At 38.9% G+C, this 10,830-nt stretch overlaps 1 protein-coding gene and 1 pseudogene across 1 annotated transcript; one reads left to right on the forward strand and one right to left on the reverse strand.

The window, feature by feature from the left end:
• Nucleotides 1–126: 126 nt before the first annotated feature.
• On the reverse strand, nucleotides 127–3,623 carry LOC121325313 (annotated as a pseudogene).
• A 962-nt stretch (nucleotides 3,624–4,585) lies between these two features.
• LOC121325314 (olfactomedin-4-like) lies at nucleotides 4,586–6,294 on the forward strand. Its single transcript, XM_041267745.1, has 2 exons — nucleotides 4,586–4,742; nucleotides 5,495–6,294. Exons 1-2 carry the CDS (start codon nucleotides 4,586–4,588, stop codon nucleotides 6,292–6,294), a joined length of 957 nt encoding a protein of 318 aa, XP_041123679.1.
• Nucleotides 6,295–10,830: the final 4,536 nt, after the last annotated feature.

The following is a 10,830-nucleotide window of genomic DNA, read 5'->3' on the forward strand; positions in this document are numbered from 1 at the left end:
CAGTAAAATGTGTGTACTTGTATGAAAATGTGGTGAGTCCGTTCCAATGTATCGCAACAGCCTCTACCCAAACACCGCTTGATAACGGAGGATGTTGGCATCATTGTAGATGTAGAGCATGCGGTTTCACGGGTTATAGTTGAGGACACTTGTGGCATAGAGCACACCACAGGCCATGAATGTGTTTGTGATTTATTTTTTTTTGTACCATGTTTGGAGCAAGGTGAGGTTGTTGACGTCCAGGTGGCTAAGGATAACGTTGCCGAATTTAGCCTGGGATGTATAGATAACCCACAGCCCTGACTCATCTGTGGCCAAGTTGATATCTATGTATAGGAAGCAGGAAGAAGGTTGGCAGTAGGGAAACTTATTGTTGCTGCCGGCCCCTGGCGATTCTATGGTACTGATGTTTTGGTAGGTCAGGTCAAATCGGCACACACGACTGGAGCTGTAGCAGTTGTGGTAATAGGCATTGCTGTATATCACAGAGCCTGGGCCCATTATGGAGTTGGTGGTCGTAGTGGATGAAGTAACTGTTATAGCTTCTTCTTGCTTGGCAGCAACCAGGTCACTCTGACTGTTATACATCCGGATATAGTTGCCATAGACATTACTGCTGGTCAGGACCACCAGCCAGTGCCTGTCTTCCTTGCCCGGGGCTGGTTTGGGGTCCATGCCCCAAGCTCCATAAGGGTATGAGTTGCTGTATTGGGTTACCATGAAGCTGTTGGGACCAGTTATATTCAACAGTCGGCCAAAGGGGCAATTTCCTAGGACACAAACCAAGTTTTTAAAATGAAAGAGGACTGTATTTTCTTTTGTTTTTCTAAATCTTTGTAGCTGTTCAGCCTCTGGGAGTGGTGAGACTAGAACAGCTACTCCATAGCTGATGCCAAAGTGCATCCACCACTGGAAGCAAATTAGACTCAAATAAAATAAATAACTTCCTGGGTAGTTGGAATGGGAAATGTTCTCTGGTATGATCCTTTGATTATACCTGAAGGCAAAATTAATGTTTACTTGAAGTGACTGTAATTAACACCATAATTCCATAAATCTTGCTATGCCTGTTGTGCACTGTTTTTTTTTTTTTAAAACATGCTATAGTAACAATATATTTTATAGTAAAAGATGATAACTGATACTATGTTAGGTTAACCAAATGTCTATTGGAAAGCCATGCCTGGAGGGTGAAATTGTCTCCACCCCTTCAATGGCTTCCATCTTGTCATTAACCATCCAACTGCTTCCCTTATTTACCTTAAGTAAAGGTTTTACTATAGCAGTTTCAAAATAGCAAATTTGAGACCAACGTTGCTAATGCAACGTTGCTAATTAAGGCACAATAATGGAATTATTTTGTTAGCCACAAACACTTTATGCATCGTAACGGATCAAGTTCCCCCAACACTTGTCTGATGGCTAATTTCACAATGATAATGCACCCTTTCAATATAATAATGCCCCCTTTCAATATGATAATGCACCCTTTCAAGATGATAATGCACTCTTCTGACCATGCTGGAATTTTGCAAAAATGGTTAAGGGGCATGACAGAGCCTTCAGGCACCTGCATAGCCACTACTATTTTGCAATCTCAATCCAGCTGGGCTTGTTTAGGATGAACTTCAATGATGCATTTGATCCTATATCTACCTCTCTCTATCAATTGCGTGACTCTCTGATTAGTGGCATTAAACTCACCATTTATAGAACACTTATCCAATGTAACCAATTTCCATTTGGGTTTCAAGCATTTTAATTAAAGAATAGAAGATGTTCCCCTGGTCTGCCATACCCGGAGCTGGGGTTGTGACCGGAGCAGGTGTCGCCTCCAATTTTACCTCACATTCTTTCAGGCTCCTTTTAACCCTTTTGCTCTCTTGCTGTCTCTTCACAACATGCATTTGGTCAAAATGTTTGGTCTCCTCAAGCTTTGCATCTGCATCTGCATAAGAGCACAGACCCAGCCTGTGAGGATATACGGTACATTTCCTTTTGGGATAATATGGCCTTCATAGCAAAACTTCAGAAAGCATTAAAATTGGGGACAACAATATAGAAGAGGGCTTCGTAGAAGTATATACCAACCTCCAACAAATACTGGAATCCCTGTACTTGTCTGTGGATATTGCATACCATATTTATTATCTCTTTTTAGCTCATGGATGTTATTGTTTTATTTTTCTCCCAATTTGGTATATCCAATTATTTTTGTGCGCCACCCCCTGGGAGCTACCGTCTACGATCGACAATCAGTCAATGGTACACAACTCGGTATAATCGTAAATCTCAAAAAACTACTCACTTCTAAATCTTTTGTAGTCATTTTTGTATTACTTTAGTATAAATACATGTTAATTTGGATTCATATGTGAACGAAAAGACACACATTTGCCCATTTTCCCATTGGAAATAATGATATTTTGAAATATCACTGTCCTGGTCACAAAAGCAAAGTTTGTGGGGAATAATAGCCATTTTATATACTTTTGAGGCATAAGCAATTAGGAAATAACACTTACTACCCAGGAACAAAAAAATAAAAAATTGTTACATGGTGTAATTAAAGAACAGCTCTTCAACTCAAATAATGACCACTTGAAAAACTGCAAGAAAAAAAAAAAAAAATGATATGGACAGTTACCAAATCTATGCAAATGAAAAGGATGTTCTAAATATATTGTTTGTTTGTTTGTTTGTTTATTTAGCAGATACCTTTATCCAATGTGACTTACAGGGACTGCATTAACACTGCATCTGACATCAGCAGGATCAGAGCAGATACTTATATATATATTGATAGCTCTTGCATCCATTTCTTTATTATGAATTGAAAGAAAGTTAGTTACTGTTTACACACACACACACACATATATATATATATATATATATATATATATATATATATATATATATATATGTGTGTGTGTGTGTGTGTGTGTGTGTGTCGAAGGGTGGTGCTAACACCACTTAGGGGCACAATTTATTATTGTCCACAAGGTGGCACTGCTATCCTGTGATTACCAGCAATGATATAAATTTCACAGATCACCTTGGGTACATTCGCAGGTGCACGAAACAATAATCAAAACAGTAGGCACAAAGAAAAAGAGAAAGTAAAACACTGTTAACAAAACTACAAAATAAAGGTGCTGCGCTCTGCAGCGTTTCTCTGACCGTCGCTACCCGCAGGGCCCGGGACTCCGACCTACACTCTACAGTTCCTTCAACTGCGTAGTTTAAAAACATACTTCCGGGGGTCTGCCCAAGGTTTCAATATAATATTTATGTTTTAAGCAATAGCAATATTTTGGACACTTTGCTGTATTAAATGTCTATGTTGGAAAGTCGAAAAAATGGAATGAAACGTGCTTTCAGGATTTCAAAGTATTGAAACATTTAGTTCAGAAGGGTTTAGTTCGTCATCTCCATGGGCAATGAATTGCAAGTGATGATACAGAAAAAAAGATAACTTGAATAGGTCCAGCTACTGTATACCTTTCAGCAAATGAGTTTTCTTTTACCTTTACGCCCAGACACTTAACATGAAAGCACTTAACATGAGTGCTCCTCATGATTGTTTAACACTGACCTTTGGCCTGCACATCTTTTATTGGCATACAAACCCATTCCAAGATACCCCTGTTTTCAGTGGCGATCAAGAACATTACAGAGCACCTGAGTCAATTTGAGTAAATCAACAACCAAGGCCTGTACAACCCACTCAACTTTATATTCCTGGACAATGAGGTGGGTGACCTGGGGACACAGATTGCAGACGCACACAAGAATCAGGCCCTCGATGCTTCCACAGCACAGGATCTGAATGATGAGGTGAGACACCTTAACAACTACAAACAATACAATTACAGCCAGACTAACAGCACTACATTAATTGTTTGTGAAAACATCTCTTTGAAATTGGTATTCTGAACTTCACTTTTACCATTTTAAACACCTACTGTTTCTCTAATGAGATTGAACATTCCTTGTGTTTTCAATGCATCTCTATGCTTTATGCTTCAACATACAGCACTTGGCATATTTTAGCATGGCTATTCAGTTGATATGCAGCAAGAGCATATTATAGCACATACACTCAACCAGACAGGAGAATTGAATTAGACATTGTGTTGTAAATGAGCCACGGTCAACAATTAATTACATTTAAAAACAAACATATAATACATTCCAAAGTATTGTGAAAATGAAATATTGGTAACCTGGTAATCACACAATGATGAATTCCACTTGGCTCATGTTTCTGAATATTGGCTGACTGTAACGATGCATTTGGTAACCAGGCGCTGCTACTTGATTATTATTTCCATGTACACACACCTTTATATGTGTATTCATGATTACACTTTTACTGATCATGCCTTTTTTTCAATCTATGCTTTATAACATTTTACCACCTATTTACCATGCTTTACCACACACCTAGTGAAACTGCTGCAGGGGGATACCCATTCTGGTCCTAAGTGGCATAAGATGCACCAATAAAGGACCTTGTGGTAACCTACAATTAATGTTAAAACTGGTTTACATTTATGCAGTATGTCCTTAACTAATGACAGGAATGCATCACCTTGCTTTGTTTCAGCTGAGCTCCATAAGACTCAAGGTGCAGAACATGCAGAAATATGACAACTTTAACTTGCTGGCCTTAAGAGATCACCTCAGAAAACTAAAGAACCGACTGGAGTCGTGCCGCCACTACGACAAGACGCAGCTGGGTGAGGATGAGGGGCAGGGTGCTACAAGCATTCAACAAACTATTCAGCTACACTGTTCTGTCCGGGTGAGGGCGAGGCACTGGGCTATGTGATTAGTAATCCAGGGCACCCAGGAGCCAAAGCTGCCAGGCTAATGTTTACATTTTTAACCACTGGAAATTGCTGTATTTTTGACACCACTTTAGAAACATTACAGTGTTTTTCTCTGAACCGTTCTTAAATTCATTCTGACCCCTGGTGGTGAAAGCCTGTTTTTAATTAATTTTTTTTTTTTTTTTTATAATATATCGGTACTTCCTTTATTTGTTAATGAGAGAAATAAATTAATAATTAACAAGCAAGTCTTATCTGCTAAATGTTTATTGGTAAACTTTTTGGCCAAAACCATAAAACACTGTTAACCTGCCGAACAAAAGTGAGCAAAATGACAGTAGATAGATACCCAACGCAGGCTCAGGTAGCAAAACAACGAAATGCAAACACTAAGCTAATACTTTGTACTGTATATAAATAGTGAGGATATAGTTATTATTCACACCACTGCTGCGTAAATAAGAGGAAAATGGTACAAAGTAGTACAACCAGTATTGTACAATACCTCAATATTAATCTAAACAATATTTAGTTAGTACGGTATCTGCAAAAAAGATCCTTTCAGATGTTAGTAACATTTATAAAAAAAATAAGCTGTAGCCACATTACATTTAATTTTGAATAGTTTATATTAAGAAGATTCTCTTTTACACCTTTAGATCAATGCTCCAATGTTTTCCTATCCAACATCAGCTCTCCAGTTGTCACCCAGCTTAACCCTTATGGTACAACATACCCCTTTGGTGCCTGGGGAAAGGAAAGCAGGCATGGCAGCCCCGAACTGTACTGGGTTCAATCTCTGCAGAGTGGTAATACGTATGGCATCACTCTGCGAACATACTCCTCTTTTGAAGACTTTGTGATGTCAAGGAACCACAAAGACATCCCAGTGACACCTTCTTACACCACTACCTATTCCATCCAAGGACCTGGTACAGTCTTATACAACGAGTCCCTCTACTACAACTGCTACAAGTCCCCCAACGTCTGCAAATATGATTTGAAAACCAACACCATCCAGCACATTGCTTTGCCAGATGCAGGTCACGATAACAAATTCCCCTACTGCTACTACTCCTGCTATGGCACCACTGATATTGACCTCTCTGTCGATGAGACAGGTCTCTGGGATATCTACGCCACGGAGGAAAACTATGGCAACATAGTGATTAGCAAGCAGAATTCCTCCACCCTGGCCATGGTGCAGACCTGGAAGCTTTTCAAGAAGTCCGTCACTAATGTCTTCATGGTGTGTGGCGTACTCTATGCCACACGTTACTTGAGCCCTAAGCTAGAGGGGGTCTTTTATGTCTTTGACACAGTCACTGGCCACGACACAAATAACCTGAGCGTCCCTTTTGAGAAGATCTCAACAGATATACAGAATCTCCACTACAACCCCACCGACCATCGACTCTACCTTCTCAATTATGCAAATGCCTATGAACTTACCTTCTGATAAGGAAAGCCTCACAAGTTTGCTTCCATATAATTGTATTTGCTGTAGTCTCCTAAATATAACTACAATGTTAAAATTGCATTTACTGTACAGTGTAATTGTCAATTTAGAAAAATTACAACATTTTACAATAGAGATACCATTGTTTCTAACTTGTGTCACTCAGTTGTCTGGTATTTTGCAAATTCAGAATTAATAGGTGTGACAGCCTTTTATACTGTGAGCTGCTGGAAGGCTGAAACAGGCCACAAATATGCCATATTGTGTATTCTGCTTTCTTTGTGTTAAATATAATCAAACATATGGATAATTAAACCTTATAAATGCATAAATTGTGTGTAATTACTAAACTGAGAATGTATGAAACAATAACAATATGTAAAACTAACATTTTTATAATGATTTGAATAAACTTGTCAGTACAAATGTAGGTGTAATGTTGACCCATTTTTAACGCTTTTGCGCACTTTTAATAAATCACAAAAACAAACACAGGAACAAAGAAAAGTTTAAAACACACCTAAACACACAATACCTCTCCCCACACAGGTTCCACACAATCGCTAGCCTTCACTCTGACTCTCTGCTTAATTACAGGCAAGTGTCCCTCATTTCATTAGAACCTGATGTTTCCCACCATGGCTCTAAGTCTAACCCCAAGGCATTCTGGGGGACAGAGTCCTGTACTACCCCTTAAGGACTACATCTTCCACTCTCCTCCCCCTACTCTGCCACAATAGATATTTGGGGGGTGGTTTACGTCGGCAAGGGTGTCCTCGGCTCACTGCACACCAGCGACCCCTGTAGTCTGGCCGAGCGCCTGCGGGCTTGCCTGTTAGCTGCCCGGGAGCTCCGTTGTCCTCCAATGCTGTAGCTCCTGGGTGGCTGGATGGTGAATCCACAGTGTGTAAAGAAACGGTTGGCTGATGGCACACGCTTCGGAGGACTGCGAGTGTTCATCTTCGTCGCTTTAACCTCCACCTGAAAGGCGCCTGTGAGGTGAACAAGTTTGCTGTTTATATCTCACTTTAGAGTTCAAGGCATGTTTCTAATTGAATATAATGTGGGCTAAACCCCTCACCATCACAAAATTCTTAAGGGGTTTACTGCAGGGATTCGGAGTAGAATCCAAAATGGCCGCCATGTGTTGAATGAGTTCAGATGCAATAAATCAACAAAATAAACATTTTTCTAGGGTTACAGTTTTTCTTTTATTTTTAACGGCCTGTTCTTTCACAACCACTGTATGAGCTGCCAATGAACTGTGAGCTCCTCACCCAGCTGGTCTCTGTCCTCCCTCTCTCTCTCCAGCTCTGCGCTCAGTGTATCTATCTGATCCCTCTGTGAGACCAGCTGCCATGTGTAATAAACATACGCACGAATAGAGATATACGGAATAACAGTAAAATATACAAAAGACATGTTATTTCAATTTCAATTTGAAAATGATCTAGAAAGAAAACTGTTTAACAATAAGACAATGTTTAATCTAATGCCTAAAACCGACCTATTTCTCCCAGTGATAAGAGGTCTTTCCATGAACACATTGTTTAAAAAAGGTAGTAACAACTTAGAGCAATCAGTGCTGCCCAACAAGTTCTAAAAAAATAATACATGTTGTTTGTAGACACGTCTATTTCTAGGTGAATACGTACCTGTTTTGTAAGTGTGGCAACTTCTTGGACCATCCTGGTCATACACACAGCCTGGGCCGGCCTGGTACGCTGTCAGAGACCTTACTCTCCTGGAGCACAGAAATATAAACCAGGCAGCGGTACAATTATGTCCTCTTTGTACCATTAAAGATTTTTTAGATGTGTAAAAAAAAAAAATATATATATATATGGTACAAAAAATATTAATATATCTGTCCTGCTGAGATTGAGTACTTGGATAACCATGTTTGTACTGGAACACTGCAGGAGTCCAACAAAAATAATCCAGACTAATCTCAGTGTTAAAAATTATTCGTTGAGCATAGCTTGAGGGAACTAATATGTTTAGCCTAGAACAAAGACATGACTTGATTAAAGTTTCTAAAATCTGAAAAGGAGCTGGCAAAGTAATTATTTGAATTGCTGCACAGAGACCAGGACCTGGATGCATTTGGAAATTGAGCAGATAGAGACAAAAATTATACATCAGATCATATCAAGAAAAACAACAAGAAAAACAGCATTCTACAAACTTTGTTTGTAGAATGCTGCTGAAGCAACATGGTTACCACATTGGCCTGTATGCAGAACACTCCTACTACAGGCGTGGGCTCTGTACAGTGCTTCAGTTTAAGGAACTTCTAACACAGTAAATACAGTGTTTGTTCTTGCCTTAAACCTTTAAACCTTTAAAACCCAAAAGATTTTAGACTGATTTGCAAATCATTTGACAGCTCATAGTTTGTTTACATTATCTAGTACAATTGAATTTGCTTGTGAAACTTGTTGCAGAAAAGAGTACCGAGCCATTGATTTTACTAGACTGTAGGAAATGTAACAATCTGATTCAATCCTTTACTAACCTGCACTTGCTGTTGAGGAAGATGTCATCAAAAAATCAATAGCGAGCAAAGAATCTGACCACACCTCTGTCAGCGTGGACAAGCAGGGTGTCGTAAGATCCACAAACTGAGTGGTCCTTCGGGAGCTCGGGAGAAAATACAGTTTGGAGTATGCGTTATTTCAACATCACCAACCATCAATTTATAATGCACTGGAAGCATGGCTCAAAAGCTTGACTAACTGCAAACTTTACCACGCCCTGTCCTCCTTCAAGAATACCAGCAGATGGCCCTATGCTGCAGAACACTACATTTCTCTGTCCTAATGGCTTGTTTTGCTAATGCATGTAATCCTTGTAGACACACATTAGTCAGGACTCTATACACAAGTGCCACTCCTTTCTGCAGGGGATGAGCAGAGAACAAGGATTTTATTGTTTATTTGTTTTATTTCCTAATCGCAGCTTGTGTTGTTCGAGGTGTAGGATTCATTGCATTCTAACTGATCAGTACTAAGCATCCTGCTTAAAACCATGAACTCCTTTAAACACCAAACTGGATCACTTCACTGATGCCACATCTGAACGCAAAATGAGTGCATGAATAATGCAGCAAACTAAATGAAAGCAGATTCAACCGAAGGACAAGCCAACAACCTGCCGCACAAGCTCTTACCATCTGCTATTCTTTCTACAAGGAAAAAAAAAACACATACACTGAACAAAAATATAAATGCAACATGCAACAATTTCAAAGATTTTACTGAGTTACAGTTCATATAAGGAAATTAGTCAATTGAAATAAATTCATTAGGCCCTAATCTATGGATTTCACATGACTGGGAATACAGATATGTATCATGTGGGGCTGTGAATATGAGAAACTGTAGGCATTCAGCATCTTTATACCAGAGCAACCCTGGTGGTGCATCTGTTAGATATTTTTCCTTTGCATATCATCTTCCACATACGCTCCAGTTTTTGAGATGCTCTGCGATGTTGCAAATTGTCTAATTTTGTAAAAATCTAAATTTTCAAATATGTTTTTTGTGTTAAAAAAAGGAAAAAAAGTATCTGCAAAAACGTTTTCATGATCAAATTAAAGGTGTCCCTTACCTTTCTCCATTCTCATTTGATGTCAAAGTGTTTTTTTGTTTTTTTAAAAACAACCCATTTTCAACCTTATTTCATTGCCATAGATTCTCTATTTCTATACAGCTTTTATATTCATTACATCCAATTTGTGACTGTTAAATCCTACTTTATAATGTACTGTAGGTCTGTAAACACAGCTCCAGTTAGGAGAGTCGGAGCAGCTGTGCTTCTGAGTCAGAAGTGTAGGACAGACTTACTCTGTGTTTGACATTTATACTAGTGATTCTACTGAGCACAAGACTAAAATAAGTTGTTCTCAAGGATAGGTTGGTATTTACTACATATACAATTTCCACCACCTTACAGTGAACGCGTAAATTTAAAAAAACTGGTAAGGGGCAACTTATTATGAAGAAAAATACCTTATGCTTACTCTTCAGGCTTTGAAAAAGCTCACACATTGCAACTTTGCAACAGTGTATACTGTGCTGTAGCTGAAATTAAGTGGCTTCCAGTAGGTGGCAGTAAAAAACCAGGCCTGGTTTGGCAGTCATAAAACTTCAGTCTTTCAATTTTGCCTTCTCTGGCAGACTTGTCAATAAAACAACAAGGTAAGAATCAACCTGCTATAAATTAAAAGTCACGTTTTCCAAATAGTTACATTAAAATACAGCTGTGTTATTTAAATCTGAACAGAATTCAATCTCCCTGTAACATGCTAGTCTCAGAGCCCAACCCACAGGATTCCACAACAGTAAAAAAAGAAGAAAAAAAAGAAGAAAATCTGTCCATGAGTAAAACATTGTAGCTGTGAATGGGTTTTACTGAACACCAGCTGTAACTAAACTTTACTGAGAGACACTGAATCACTGGTATCTTAATGAAATAAGCACCAGTGGTAGGGTAATGCCATTAAGGTTGTGATAATCCTGCTCTGACACGCAA

Source organism: Polyodon spathula, chromosome 13 (assembly GCF_017654505.1).
Source record: "Polyodon spathula isolate WHYD16114869_AA chromosome 13, ASM1765450v1, whole genome shotgun sequence".
Classification (NCBI taxonomy): domain Eukaryota; kingdom Metazoa; phylum Chordata; class Actinopteri; order Acipenseriformes; family Polyodontidae; genus Polyodon; species Polyodon spathula.